At 41.6% G+C, this 15,625-nt stretch overlaps 1 protein-coding gene across 7 annotated transcripts in view; it reads right to left on the minus strand.

Moving 5' to 3' along the window:
- The window catches only part of GCK (glucokinase), a 49,921-nt gene that overhangs the window by 11,306 nt on the left and 22,990 nt on the right, over positions 1-15,625 (minus strand). For 3 of the 7 annotated variants that reach the window (XM_083588808.1, XM_083588807.1, XM_083588806.1), the window contains 4 exons: positions 8,246-8,408; positions 2,865-3,019; positions 1,823-1,942; positions 1,270-1,365 (listed from right to left, as the gene is read on the minus strand). In XM_083588808.1, coding sequence (XP_083444934.1) covers positions 1,270-1,365; positions 1,823-1,942; positions 2,865-3,019; positions 8,246-8,408 — 534 coding nt within the window. Of the gene's footprint in view, positions 1-1,269; positions 1,366-1,822; positions 1,943-2,864; positions 3,020-8,245; positions 8,409-10,933; positions 11,061-14,361; positions 14,921-15,625 lie in introns of those variants that run through there. The other 4 variants (XM_083588803.1, XM_083588805.1, XM_083588804.1 and 1 more) reach the window with 3 other exon arrangements.

The following is a 15,625-nucleotide window of genomic DNA, read 5'->3' on the forward strand; positions in this document are numbered from 1 at the left end:
AAAAATATTCTGAATCTCAGAAGCCAGAACAGCAAGAGGGATCGGTGCGCAGTGAAAGCAGCAATCCCTCTTGCTGTTCTGGCTTCTGGGATAGCTGCGCAGCCTGCATTCGCTCCATAAGACGCACACACATTTCCCCTTACTTTTTAGGAGGGAAAAAGTGGGTCTTATAGAGCAAAAAATACGGTACTATAGTGCCATAATACTCTTGGGAAACTGGAAGTAAGGTGTGTGTGTGTGGATAAAACACGTGAAAGGAAGGAAGGGTGGCTGTGCACACTGAAGCACATGATGCGGGTGAGACTCCAGGCGCTGGCCATTGCATCTTGCCCAGAAGTATTGATGCATGCAAATTTGGATAGCAAGATAGGAAGCTGCTTTTGGGGTCCATCAAGCTCAGTATTGTCAACACTGGCAGCCAGCAGCTCTCCAGGATTTCAAGCCGAGGGGAGGGGGACTTTCTCTCTCAGCCTTACTTGGAGATGTGAGCGATCAAACCTGATGTTCTACCGCTGAGCCGTGGCCCTTCCCCAAATCTGTCAATCCTTTAAGGACAAGTGGCGATCGTTTTGTGCACATCCAATTGATGCACAACTGCCAATGCACAGGATCTTTCGTACCCAGAAGAGGGCAGAACAGGAGCGGAACGGGGCAAACCAGGATTGGGTGGGCTTTTGCAGACTGTCCTGACACACCCAGGGGCCAGGAATGGAAACCCTGCGCAAAATGGTTGCCACCTGTACCTGACAACACCTTTGGCTAGGGGCTTCTCCACACTTAACTTTTGCCCTGCTCGTTCCACGTACAGGCCTGCGCTTTGCCAGCCCATGTCTGAGTGCTCTTCTTTTTGCCCCAGAGCTTTCCCTGCAAAAACCCACTCTCTAAAGCTGAAGAACAACAAACAGCAATTCAGGTTTTCAGCAGATTGCCATCAGCTTTGATTCAGCTGTAAAGAGCGGGTTTTCACAGGGAAGGCTCCGGAGCAAAAAAAGGAAGAGTTTTCGGACACAGAACTTTAAAGCACAGATTGTGCTGAGAAAGTATGGAGGAAATGTAAGTCTGGAATAAGCCCAAAGTTAAAAGAAGCAGATAAGATGTGGTGGGAAAGAACCTGTGCTAGAGACTCTATTGAAATGCTGCCAGTCGCTGCATGAGCTAGATGACAGATGGACAGACAGACTGACCTGGTATAAGGGAGCTTCTTACAGTCTTACGAAGCAACTGAGGAGAAATAATGAACTGAACAGCAAAGCACAGTTTTCATCTCACCCCTCGCCGTTTGATAGCATCTCTCAAAAGCCCAACTACGTTGTTCCCTTCAGCTCCTGACGCTTTGAAGCCTTTAGTCCAGTTCAATAGGATCCCCTGCAGACCGAGAGGTTTAAAGGATCAGAAGAAACATCCTGAAATAAGCAAAATCTCTTTGGCGAAAATTATCCCTGCATTGGGTCAATGCGATGTAATCATCATCATCATCATCATTAACTGATGTGTGGAAAGCAACAGGATAACAACTGGAGCAATGGACAGGTGTGGAAAAGCACCCTTCCAGAATCCGGAATGATTGTACATGACTATCAGTGACACGTGTGACATCTTTCTGCATGATGCTTCTGCTATAAATTCTGGAAAGTTGTTGATTTGCTGTGCATTTGCTCCCTGGCGCTGATGGGAGTTGTAGTATCCCCCCTGCCTGGAGCTGCTATATTGTTATGTTTCTTACATTCACCAGGCTACCATTATACATGGTTCAGTAGCTCAAATGAACAACTCATGGAGAAAGAGAGAGCATTGAGAAGGGAGCCCCCTTCCCAAATCCCACCTTGTCGAGGTCTTCATGTCGAACAGGGAAGGAAAAGGTGAAGCCCAGAGGTAGTTTTTTGTGTTTCATCTGATGTTTGTCTAGGAAGTCGGAGATGCATTCTGAGATGTAATCAAAGAGCTGGGGAAGAAAGACACACACACAAAAAAAAGTCCATTGCTGTTTGGGGGGAAAGGAGGGAAAACGTTCAGCGATCTGCCTTAGCTTTCCACAAGCAGTTCTGGAGGAACATGGAGGGATGGATGAATCTGTCAATTTCGCTCACTCTGCAACATGTCTTCGATGCAATAATAGTGTATAAGTGGTGGGTTTATACTGTTCACACATAATTCTGCTTTATTAGCTGTTCTGTGAGGCTTCCCCAATGTACAGCTGTCCCCTGGAGAGGCACTCTTGTGCTATAGTGCAACAAAAATGGGAAAGCACAGAACCTGGAAAGTTTGTGGCATAAAAAGTAACATGATTTCACCGGAAAACTATGAGGCATGCATTGATTGGAAGCGAAGCAATATGTCTGCCCCCTCTCTTCCACCTGTGCGTGCCTTGTACCATCCCCAAATCTCCTCTGGAGGGGCGGATTTAGAGGGCACGCAGAGGGAGGAGAGAGGGTGATAATTGTGTTGCACAAGGACAAATCCTTGTGCTGGTGGAATGACCTGTTCAGTGCTACGTTGAATCCAACATTTTATGTCTAACTATTTTTCTCATGGCATAAGCATTCATCAGATGCAAATGGAGTCAACTGAGTTTGTCTTGCAATGCAAGATCACAGTTTGGGTTTAGACAAAGGGTATGTCAATTGTCCTGGACAGCTGGAGACATCTGTGGAAGGTTCTGAATTGAGAGTGAGAGCCATTATTTGAAAGGGTTTGAACTCAGGGCCAGGCCAGGCCCAACATTTTGCCCAGTGGACTACATTGCCTCTGAGTCTGACAATGTGGCCTCCCTCCTTCCCAAGTGCAAGCCTCCTCCCATTCCTGAACACCTGCAAGTCATAATGCAATACGTAACCTGGTTGATTTCACCTGCTCATCTGACTCACCATTTCAGCTGTTCCCGTCATGGCATCCTCCGGTATGGAATACATCTGGTGCTTTGTCTTCACATTCCATTGTTTTTCTTCACCTTCACCCACTTTCACCAGCATGACTCGGAAATTGGTGCCCCCGAGATCCAAAGACAGAAAATCTCCCACCTCTGCAATCCCAGAGTGTGACATGTCAGTTTAGTCTTTGGGGGACCACCTGGGCTAGGTTGCCTTGTACACAGATCCTAGAAGAACCCAACTCAACTGCAGGGTTGTAATTAAGAGGCAGGGTGATTCATGTCAACACCTATGGTGACGGGGTGCTTGCCTGACTTCTATTTTCTAAAGGCAAGTGTGAAAGAAAAAGCTGAGAGAATTGCCATTTATGACCAGTGGTGGGTGGCTGGGGACCACTGGAATTGGTAGGACAGAATGGGGACCTGGGCCATTGCATAGATGAATATAGTGTGAGCCTTGATCCTAAGAAGGTGGAAGCTATTTCAGGAATTAGCCCACCAGAATCCATTGTTGAGTTGAAAAGCTTATTGGGCATGCTACAGTGTTGAGGCAGATTTCTACCAAAACTGGCAAACATACTACACTACTTAAATCAGGCATGGCCAAACTTGGCTCTCCAGCTGTTTTGGGACTACAACTCCCATCATCCCTAGCTATCAGGACCAGTGGTCAGGGATGATGTTTAGCCATGCCTGGCTTAAATGAATAGAGGAGCATCCCAGCCAAGCTCAAACCCCTTTTTGTGGAATGAGAAAGACTCACACAAAGGCTTAGACCTTTGTAGAAATTGAATTGTCATTCCTGCTGAGATGAGACAAGATGTCTTAGTGAAACTCTGTGAAGGGTACCAGGGCATCATCAAATATAGAGAGCGTGCAAGACTATGACTGTCTACACATTGCCAGCTTAAATATTTTTCTGCTGTATTTCAAACCACATTCATAAATCATTGTACATATCAGTATGATTTGATGTGTTTCCCAGCCACCCGCTATCTGTCCACATTAGTGGGCAGAAGGGTGTGTGTGGATGTACTTATGGAATCAAATCAGATTGTAGCTAGTTTGGTAAGAAATGCAGCAAACCACAGTGATTCTCAAGAAACTATGGGATAGATATGGATTGCGGTTAACATTATGTGTACACAGCTTCACAAACCAGCAACGGAAGCACACTGGGTGTAAATGGGAGTGTGTAGTAAATGGGAGTGTGTACACAGCACTCAGGAAGAGAGCATATATAACTTTGATTCCTAAGAGTTGGTTAAGAACTATCAACCTATATATTTGTTGAATAACAATTATAAACTTTTTGCAGCTATATTAGTTAATAGGTTGAAAGCTGTATCAAAAGAGGAAATCCATCAAGATCAGGCCGGATTTTTGCCAGGAAGACAAATGAAAGATAATATTAAAAATATAATCAATGTAACAGAATTTTTAAAAGTGAGAAATGAAAAGCAAGCAACCTTAATGTTGTTAGACAGAGAAAGCATTTGATAATGTCTCCTGGGACTTTTATAAAAGGAGTCAAGGCAATATATACAGAACAATCAGCAAAACTGATAGTAAATAATGTATTGACTGACAACTGTAAAATAACTAAAGGAACTAGACAAGGCTGCCCGCTGTCACCTTTATTATTTATATTAGTTTTAGAAGTTTTGGTGCAAAGAGTAAGATGTAATCAATAAATTAAAGGAATAAGGGTGGGACAGACACAATATAAATTAAAAGCATTTGCAGACAATGTGGTGATATCTGGAGAAGAACCAATAGAGTCAATTCTGAAAGCACTACTGTAGAAGAGATTAAAAAATGGAGAAATAGCAGGTCTTAAAATTAATAAGGATAAAACAAAGCTCCTGGTTAAAAACATGAATGATGAGAGTAAAAATAAAGTACAAAATATATCAGATCTAAAGATTGAAAAAAAGGCTAAATATTTAGGTGTATGGCTAACAGCAAAGAATATAAATTGGTATAAAGTTAACTATTTGAAAACTTGAGAGGATAGTAAAAGAAATTTGCAAATAGTGTATGGGGTAGAATGAAACTTTCATTGTTGGGTAGAGTGCCAACCATAAAATTGAATGTATTACCAAGAATGTTATTTTTCTTTCAATCAATACTGGTGATTGGCAAGACAGATTGTTTCAACAAATGGCAAAAAGATATTTCTAAATGTATCTGGCAAGGGAAAAAACTGAGAATAAAATATAAAATACTGATAGATGCAAAAGAGAGAGGTTTCTCCCTGCCGGATATGAGATTATATTATGAAGCATCTTGTCTGTGCTGGTTGAAGGAATGGTTGTTATTGAAGAATCACATATTTTAGATTTGGAAGGTCATGATAATATTTTGGCATGCTTATTTGTGGTGTGAAAAGATGAAAATGCATAAAGGTTTCATGAACCATATAATTAGGACAAATTTGTATAGAATATGGGATAAATATAACATTTATTGGATACTAAAACGCTAGTTTGGCTTTCACCTTTGGAAGCCATAGTGGTGAAAAAGAAAAATATGATGGAAAGTTGGGGAATTTATTGAAATTTGCTAAGAGAGGAGGGTGGAGAATTTAAATTAAAAGAGTTTAAGGATTTATCAGGGATGTTAACAACATGGTTACAATATCCTCATTTGAATGAAATGGTTAAAAAGGATATGAAGCAGGAGTTTGGAGAACAACTATCACAACTAGAGAGAGATCTGTTAAACTGTAATGTTAAAGTGATATCTAAGATGTATAAGATGTTATTGGAATAGGAGACAAAGAACGAACAAGTGAAATCCTCAGTGTTACATTGGGCAATAGATATTGATCATAACATAGAAATAGAAGCTTGGGAACGATTATGAAATACGGATATAAAAATTACAGCATGTTATGGTTTAAGAGAAAATTATATGAAAATGTTATATAAATGGTACCTAACACCTAGTAGATTGTCAAAAATGTATAAATAAAAATCGAGTAAGTGTTGGAAAAGGTACCTTTTTCCATATGTGGTGGTCTTGTAACAAGGTTAAAGCTTACTGGGAAATGATATATAATCAATTGAAAAAGCCATTTAAGATAACATTTGTAGAAAAACCCAGCAGCTTTCCTTTTGGGAATTATGGGATCAGAACTACCTAAACAGTATAGAAATTTATGTATGCAACCACAACTGCAAGAATGTTATTTGCCCAAAAATGGAAGAAAGAAGAGGTCCTGAAGAGAGAAGAATGGTTACAGAAATTAATGGCGTATGCAGAAATGACGAAACTTACTGGAAGAATAAGAAATCAAGATAAGAATTTTTTTTAGAAAAGAATGGAAATGGTTTATTGAGTCTTTACAAATAAACTGTAAACAGATTGAGACATTGGCAGGATTATTGTAAAAACCTGCAGTTTCAAAAACATATCTGAGATATGTATGAGAATAGATGATTAGAAGAATAAGATAATTTGGAGTATGCAGGAAAGGATGAAAATAAATGTAAAGAACCACAGAAAGAGGGAGAAGGGAGTCGAAGTCTGAAATGTTAGAATTATGGCTGAATAATTGTTGTAACGTTTATAAATAAAATTATATATAAAAAAGAAAATAGTGATGTTTCTGCCACTAGAATAGAGCCACTCAGCAAAAGAAACCACTTTTACTCCATTACCGGACAGACCTTAGAAAAGAGTTGGAACAGACATTTATGAATTACATGAGCATAAGTACCTGGTTGCTACGTATATGGACTATTTTTCTAAGTATCTAGAAATAGCACACATGTTTGATCTTACAAATTCTACCACCACCAGTTGTTTAAAGACTGTATTTGTCAGACAGGGGCCTGATGAACTTGTAACAAATAATGCCCCACAATTTGCAGAGAAGGAGTTTTCCCAGTTCACAAAGAAATGTAATTTTAGCCACATTGCCAACACTACCTACAAGCCAATGGGGAGTCACAAAGAGCAATCCAAACCACAAAGCAGAGCCTGAAAAAAGAAGATCCATTTTAAGTGAGTGATAGAGCAACTGCAATTAACGCAACCAACAGCCCAGCATAGTTGTTAATGGGTCAACAACAAAGAAGCAGTTCTGACCCTGGAAACAGACCTGTATCCCCAGTGGCCTGATCTGAAGGAAGTCCATGTAGCAGATAAAAAGGCAGAAAAGCCTATATAAGTTACAATTTGATAAACACTACGGGGTAAAAGCATTGCTAAAACTACATCCTGGTTCACAGGTGAGAATAAAACTTGACGGTCAGAACCAGGGGCAGGGGCACTATTTGACACCACAATCCAATGCTGTGATGACCAACAGTGATACATTTAGAAGGAGCAGAAAACACGTGAGACTTGTGCCAGAATCATATCCAGCCATACAATCAACAAGTTTAAGGACAGAGCTAGCAGGAGAACAAAGCTTCAATAGGCCAAGATCCTGAAACATCAGCAGTGCAGATCAGGAAATGCACAATACAGAGACTAATCATTCTTTAGATCGAAATAGCAACCAATTACAGAGCAGAATAATCCCCAGGTGCTATTAGAGCTGACTGACAGTCTAGTCATCACCTCAGGGTACAAAAGATACTAAGGGTTGTTCATGCAGCTCGTTGTTTCGCTCAGTTGTTTGTAAATGTGGTGAAATGGGATCCTGAAAGGGCAGGCTAGGGCATGGGAAGCGAAGCTAGATTAGGACTAAAGCACAAATAAGTTATGCATTGGTGAGTTTATTAGGGCTACTGTATAGTCACTTTTATACCATAAAAGAGTTACTGTTAATCTACTGCAGTCTCTGACATTCATTAAATGGGCCAGCAACCTATAATGAGAACAGCTCAATTATAGTAAACATTGGATCAGAGTCAGGGCATAAGAGTTCAGAAGACGTACTAGCAGAAGTGGTTTGTTGGATGGGGTAGAGCCACAAAGCTCCCAGTAAGTGGGTCACTATTGCTTCCTGGAAGGAGAAGGGGTGAAGAAGCAGTAAGGTCAGTGCAGCACAAATGCACTGGCAGAACCAATTCAGGGCCCCTGCCAATGCATTTGCACCATGCCAATCTCCTTGCCACCTCTCCTCTCCCCCATTCCATCCTGGTAAGCAACAGTGACTCACCTGCCAAGAAGCCCTGTTTGGTGAGCTGCTTCTGGACAATAGCATGGTCGTGGGGATCATCTGGCCATTTAGATGCTGTTGGAGTACAACTCCCATTATCCCTGGCCATTGCCCAGGTTTCCTGTTGCCTAGATGATGGGAGTTGAGTTGAGCAACTTCTAGAGGGCCACAGGTTACCTACCTCTATGCTAGTATCCTTGGGTTGGTTTTAGATCAGACCTCCTGAGCTGCACCAAAATGATATGACCACCATTGTTGCTTACCTGATCCCTCAGGGGTAGAGCGAACATAAGTGGGCAGCATCTTCACAGAGGCTTCCTCATGTGTCTCCAGTTTCAGGCCCCGGTCCATCTCCTTCTGCATCCGATGCATCACCTTCTTCAGATCCTGTTCCTGTAGCCGGAATTCTGAGAGGATCTGCTCCACCTACATGAGAAGACACACAAGCAAATGTCCAAGAAGATGGGTACAGTATAGCATGTGTCAACAGAGTCACTTAAAGGGTGCAGGTGGAGTCTGCATGCCACCACTTCATGTTGTAATGATACCTTCAACTCTTGTCCTATATTAAACTCCTGCTAGAATTATGTAAGGATTTGGGTGTCCTCATGAACAGGGTCAATGCACTCTACCTATCACCACTGGCCTTCATTTGCTCTTTATGTAGAAAACAGTAGGTCAGCATTTCTGATCCAAAAAGGGTGCCACTTCTCAGACTCGAGCCAGCTTTTTATCTGCCCTATGCATAGCCCACAGGACAGTCAAGGGGCAGCAGCTCCTATACTCCAAGAGATTGTGGTCTGGAATTTCCATGTTTTGTTCACTCATTTTATCATTATTATTTGCTGGGAATCCCAGACAACTGCATTGCTTGCCTTTTCCCTTCCAGTGCTTTCTCTGTCATCCTCCCAACTTTTTTTAGACCTGATTTGTGGTTATCTTTTTCCTATGCTAAAAAGGAACTGCAACTCTAACATGTATAGTGTGGAGTGGCATAGCTGACAATTCCATCGAGGGTTTTCAAGGCCATTGTGCCTTTAATTAATAGAGACTCTCCAAGTGTCCCTATTTTCCAGGGATAGTCCTGGATTTACAGAAGCTGTCTCACTTTCTGAATTGATCCCGGAATGTCTCGCTTTTCCTTAGGACGTCCCTATTTTCATCAGAGAAATATTGGAGAGTATGGAGTTATGCAACCTTCGAGCCAAGGAGATAAGTAACAACTTTTAGAAGACATCAGAAGGCAGCCCTATATAGGGAAGTTTTTGAATGTTTAATGTTTTGTTATGTTTTTATATATGTTGAAAGCTGCCCAGAGTGGCTGGGCCAACCCAGTCAGATGGACAGGGTATAAAATTATATTTATTATAATTATGCAATAGGATGTCCCTATTTTCATCGGAGAAATGTTGCAGGGTATGTTAGTAGCTTCCGCCTTGCAGCTTCTGCCCATTGTATTACTTCTTGTTTAGCAACATAGCAGCGTCACTTCATTCCAGCTTAATTATTCAGTGCCTGTCCCTGAACTTAGATGGATCAGTTGTCTGACCTGATACAACCAGCTCCAACATAAAGTGATGTGTGTGCGTGTTAAGCCTCCCCCAGGAACTACTCAGACCCACCTCCTGCTCTGAAGATGAATGCCTCTGAATAACAGTTGTTAGGAATCACAGAAGGGGAAAGTGCTGCAGTGCTTAAATTCTGCTTATGGTGTGGGCTTCCCATAGACATCTGGTTGGCCGCAGTGAGAGAAGAATGCTAGAATAGGTGGGCACCTGGTCTGATCTAGCAGGACTTTTTAATGTCTTGCTAGACATCAGAAGGACTTTTTTATGTCCTGCTTAACATCAGTTGTAGAGCACTTGCTTTGCACACAAAAGGTTCCAAATCCCTGGCATCTCCAGGTCACACTGGAAACGAACCCTGCCTCAAACTCTGGGAAGCCAGAGCAAGATGTTTCACATGTTCTTAGTGGGATATCACTGTAATAATGCAATGACTTATACTTGCAAAATCACATTGAAAAAATCAGAACTCCTATTAGAATAAACAAGTTCCGTTATAAATACTGAAATACTAAATAAGATGGATAACAATGTGTAACAGAAAAAGAAGTAGAAAGCTGGTTTAAACGTGTGTGAAAGAAAGTAATAGAAGTGTAAAGGAATTGCAATTGAGTAGATTGGAAGTCTAACACAAGGGTGGGGTGAGGGATGGTGGTGGGAAAAGGAAGTATCTGTGGGATTGAGTGTGGGTATGTATGAATATTTTTAAGGATTGTATGAAATGTATGTTTGTCTGTATATTCGTAATATGTATGTATTAATGCTGAATTATTTTAATAAAAATAATAATAATGGAATGACTTGTAATAATGGCAATACACACACATGCATTATCGAAGATAATGTGCTTCATCTACAGTTAAGAATGCACAAGCATGTTTTTAAAAAATCTCTCTTCCTTGCCTCCATATGCTCTCTTACATTATGCACAAGTATAATTGCTGCCAAACAGAAGAGTTAAGAAGGCATAAGTCAGCACTTCATCAATGGGGGAGAAAGAAACGCCAGGAAAACTCCGACCTCACATACTCTCCACACACAACTCCAACAACCACTACTTGGAAATGTGGATTTAAATCTTTGCCCCACATTTTTTCACTCTAAATCCCAGTTCTATATCTATGGAATGCTCAGAAGATCAGTGCCTAAATTAGCAGCCAAAGGACCTTGGGTCTTCTATTTTTAGCTTTTGGTTAGATGCCAGGTCTAAAAAGGGAAATTTAATCGATCGGCTCACTTGCTAAAAACTGGTGCAACAGGAACTAAATATAGTACAAACTCTAAATATTGACATTAGTTTTGGTATTTCATTTTTTTTTGTAGCCAAGTGGCCTGGGATGGGGTCGAGAATACAATTGTGCAACATAGAATGCAACCTTTCATCACCTCTGTGATGGGGCCATCCAAAACGCTGCGTAAAGGGAAATGTTTTCACAATCACATCCATTCCTTGGCATCGTAATTCCATTAATATTAGTGACACTTGCTAACTGCTGCATTTCCTAATTCAGAATGATACTGCCTTTCTTTCAGATGCAGCACACTGACGCAAAAGAACCGAGACAAGTCATAATATAAGAAGAACTCTGTTGGTTGGACCAAAGGTCTGTCTTAGAATGTTCGGTTAACTAACAGAATGTTAGTTTCCAGCAGTGGGTTGCCAGGCATCCTCGAGAACTCACCTCAACCCATGGAAGCCACTGCTGCCAACCAGAGCATTGCTAACCTCCCGCCCTGTTGACTTGTGCTAGTTGTGTGCTATGCACGCATGCCTTCAGGTTCAGTCCTGCCCAGGTTTGGCTTTCGGCATATCCCTTAAAGTGTGTTTAGCATGACTTGTGTTGGAATGCCCAAAGCTCAGTGTAGTCCATTGCACTCACATACAGTTATACCTCATGTTACGTCTGCTTCATGTTACGTTCTTTCAGGTTACGTCCCGCACTGACCCGGAAGTACCGGAAAGGGTTACTTCTGGGTTTCGCCACTTGCGCATGCACAGAAGCGCAAAATGACATCATGTGCATGTGCAGAAGCAGTGAATCGCAACCCATGCGTGTGCAGACCCGCCACTGCGGGTTGTGTTCTTTTCATGTTGCGAACGGGCCTCCGGAATGGATCCTGTTCGCAACCAGAGGTACCACTGTAATGGGGTTTGCATAGACTGATGCACCTGATGAAAATCAGGACACACCAGCTAAGAATTGTGAATGCCTTCCGTCTGCCTGTCTACCATATTTGCCTTCTTCTCTGGGTTGATTGGGACAAAAATTCTGAATGGTGTATTAAGATCCTGTGTCAATGTCACTGTGAAATCCCAGCCTACCTGGTCCCCAGTTCTGCTCAAGAGCTCACCATCTTCCTCTGTGTTCCGAACTGGACAGTTGAAATTGACACGAGATTGGCACACACATTTCCAAAGCTGGGCCACAACTGCACTATACATTTAAAACAGTATCGCGCCATTTTAAACGGTCATGGATTCTCCCAAAGAATCATGGGAACCATATAGTTGGTTGAGAAATCTGATCACTCTTAGGAGACTCCTATTCTCCTCATGGAGCTACATTTTCCAGAGTGGTTTAGCAATCAATCCCTCTTCACAGACAACTCTAAGAACAGAAACTCTGTGAGATGAATCGATGTCTCCTAAGAACTCTCAGCACTGTTAAGAAACTACAGCTCCCAGAATTCTTTGGGGGAAGCCATGCCTGTTTAAAGCGGTAATCATAGTGCTTTAAATTAATGAGGTGCATGTGGCCATAGTCAACAACATCTGGAGAATTAGAGATTCCCCAGTACTTTTCTCAAGAGTTATGCACACTAACCATAATGAATAATAATTATTATTATTATTATTATTATTATTATTATTATTATTATTCACTCTGATCTTAAGAGTTACAACAGTGACCACAGTGAACCACCTTGGTATTTCTTCTTGAAATGAAAGACAGTATATAAATAATTTTAATAATACTAATAATCAATGCATCTGCTTTTATTCCTAATTGAATTAAGCTGTAAAAATCTGTTCCCCATTTTTAAAATGTCAAGTAAAGGAGGTTTCTGTGCCATCCCTGAAGTACTTCCTCCAGCCAAGCATCCTGTCTCTGATGGAGAGCCGTTCAGAATGCCATGAAACAGGGAAGGGAAGGCACGGCTGAAATATAATCACATTCAAACTTCATTTCTGGCCAGTTGCAAGGTTCCACTCTGCCCGTTTCTTGCTACAGAGACCAAATTACCACTTTAAAAACAGAAACTATGGATGCTTTCAGACAGGTGTTTATCATGGGATGCATGTGCCGCGCGCATGCGAAATGTTCACAATAGCCACACAGCAGCCATGGCATCAAAACACTAGTCCGTATTTTACCTCATTTAATCTGAATTTAGTCTTTCTGGGGGAAATCTAATAAGTTTTTTATTAAAAAACACACAAACCTGTTGCAAATGCCACATTTGCAATACAGTGGTGCCCCGCAAGACGAATGCCTCGCAAGACGGAAAACTCGCTAGACGAAAGGGCTTTCCGTTTTTTGAGCTGCTTCGCAAGACGAATTTCCCTATGGGCTTGCTTCGCAAGACGAAAATGTCTTGCAAGTTTGTTTCCTTTTTCTTCACACCGTTAATACAGTTGCGACTTGACTTCGAGGAGCAACTCATAGAACGCAGTGTACATAGTAGCCTTTTTTGAGGTTTTTAAAGACTTTGGTGATTTTTGAAGCTTTTCTAAAACTTCTTTTGCAGCCATTTGGTAAGTTAAGCTTTTAAAACTTTTTTGGGGGGTTTTGGATTTTGGGTTGGGGTGTTTGCAATTCAAGGACTTGGTGTTGGGGAGGGGTTTGCAAGAATCTGGAAGCTTGTGTGTTTTTTTTCTGCATTTTTATGATTTTTTGTGACCATTGGGCCACTCTGCTGTTTTTTTTAAAAAAATCTGGATTTGAATTTCTGTGTGCTGGGTGGCTGGGGGAACAGTTGGGGAGGGGTTTGCAAGAATCTGGAAGCTTGTTTTTTTTTTCTGCATTTTTCTGATTTTATGTGACCATTGGGCCACTCTGCTGTTTTAAAAAAAAATAATGGGTTTGAATTTTGAAATGCTCTTTACAGTATGTGTGACTTTAAAGAGCACTTAATAAACTCTTGTTGTACCAAATTTGGCTTTGTTTGGACTTTTTTTGACCATAGGAACGCATTAATTGATTTTCAATGCATTCCTATGGGATTTCGTGCTTCGCAAGACGAAAAATTCGCTAGACGAAAAAATTCGCGGAACGAATTAATTTCGTCTTGCGAGGCACCACTGTATCTGAATGGTGGCTCATAAGACTCTGTGTTGATAGCACAGTCACTGCTGGCCTTGCAATCTCATTTACTTTTACAGTTTTGGTGGTGCAATACGCAGACTGACTAGGTATTGTGCATTGTTCCTATGGCACTAACCTGGGCATATGCCTGAATAATTCAGCTACCACCTTAGAGAGACACCCTGCGTCTTGCTGTCATTTCTTCTGGTTATGCAGATATTCCTATATTCCAAACCCACCCACCCCCCAAATTAACTCTCTTTTTGCCAATGAACCACAGAGAAACTTGCAATGAATTAGCAGCCGAATCAAGACACAAAGAGGCAAGAAGTTTGCATTTTGCAAGGAAGGGAGGGCTGTCCTCTAGATAAACTGGAATTTTATCTAGAATCCAGAAATCTTAAGATTCAGAAGAAGCAGTTGAAAACACACACAGCAATCTACCTAGCAATCACTTTCAAAACAGAGCAGAAGAGATCTAAGCAGAGAGTTCTGCGCAGCTCTTACCAGTTGCAAGCTGTCAAACACTTCCTTCATCATAGAGAACCGTGAACCCTCCAAACTGTCCATTGATTCTGGGCTTGCTCTGCGGAAACCCGTTTGCTGCCTGTCTGCTCTCGGCCACCTGGTCTGAAGCTGACAAGACTGACCCGAGCCTCTTGTCTCTTTTTTTGTTGTGTGTTTGCTTAAGCTCAAGGTTGAGCGTTGTTGATATTGAGGGCAACGTTTCCAATCCGAAAAGATTAAAGGTTCACCAGCGGAGGAAATAGGTCCAGCAACTCTGCCCGGCAGAGAAAAAGGAAGGCCGGTGTGATCAGCAACACTAACAAAAATGATGCAGACTGTAGAAGGGCTTTCCAAGCGCCTCAGCCTTTATTCGTCTTGGGAATTCTGGATGGCTTCAGTTGTGTCTTCTAAAAGACACAAGAAGGATACACGTCAGGCCCTACGGCATACTAGTAACCTGCGGGCGTTCTCAGAGACATGCAATAGCACAAGAGCAGGGGGACTGTAGCTAATCTGCAGCCCAGAAGCCTTCATCTTAGCCCCAAGAGAGATTTTGTGGGAGCTTCCCAGGCCCCCCAAAAGTGTCTTTTTTCAAAAAAAAAGAAATGCTCCTATGAATCTCTCAGTGTGATGCTATGGTGCCAAAAGGTTTTATTGTAGGGAAGTTTTTAATGTGTGATATTTTAGTGTATTTTTGGTTTCTATGGAAGCCGCCCAGAGTGGCTGGGGAAACCCAGCCAGATGGGCGGGGTACAAATAATAAATTATTATTATTATTATTATTATTATTATTATTATTATTATTATTATTATTATAGGTCCCTCAAGGCCCCCATTCCCTCCCTTTAAAAAAAAATTTACAAATGGTTTATTTATTTATTTTTTAAAATAAAAAAATATTCTTCTTCTTTGCGCTATAGTGGTACCTCGGGTTACATACACTTCAGGTTACATACACTTCAGGTTACAGACTCCGCTAACCCAGAAATAGTACCTCGGGTTAAGAACTTTGCTTCAGGATGAGAACAGAAATCGTGCTCTGGCGGTGCGGCAGCAGCAGGAGACCCCATTAGCTAAAGTGGTGCTTCAGGTTAAGAACAGTTTCAGGTTAAGTACGGACCTCCGGAATGAATTAAGTACTTAACCTGAGGTACCACTGTACTCCCAAGGGTGCCGTGCCCTGCTATGGTACTGTGATGCCAAAAGATTATTTGTGGCCCTCCAAAAGCATCCCACCCCCACACATCTGTGCTTTTGAACAATT

This window comes from Podarcis filfolensis (assembly GCF_964270895.1).
Source record: "Podarcis filfolensis genome assembly, chromosome: 15".
Lineage (NCBI taxonomy): Eukaryota > Metazoa > Chordata > Lepidosauria > Squamata > Lacertidae > Podarcis > Podarcis filfolensis.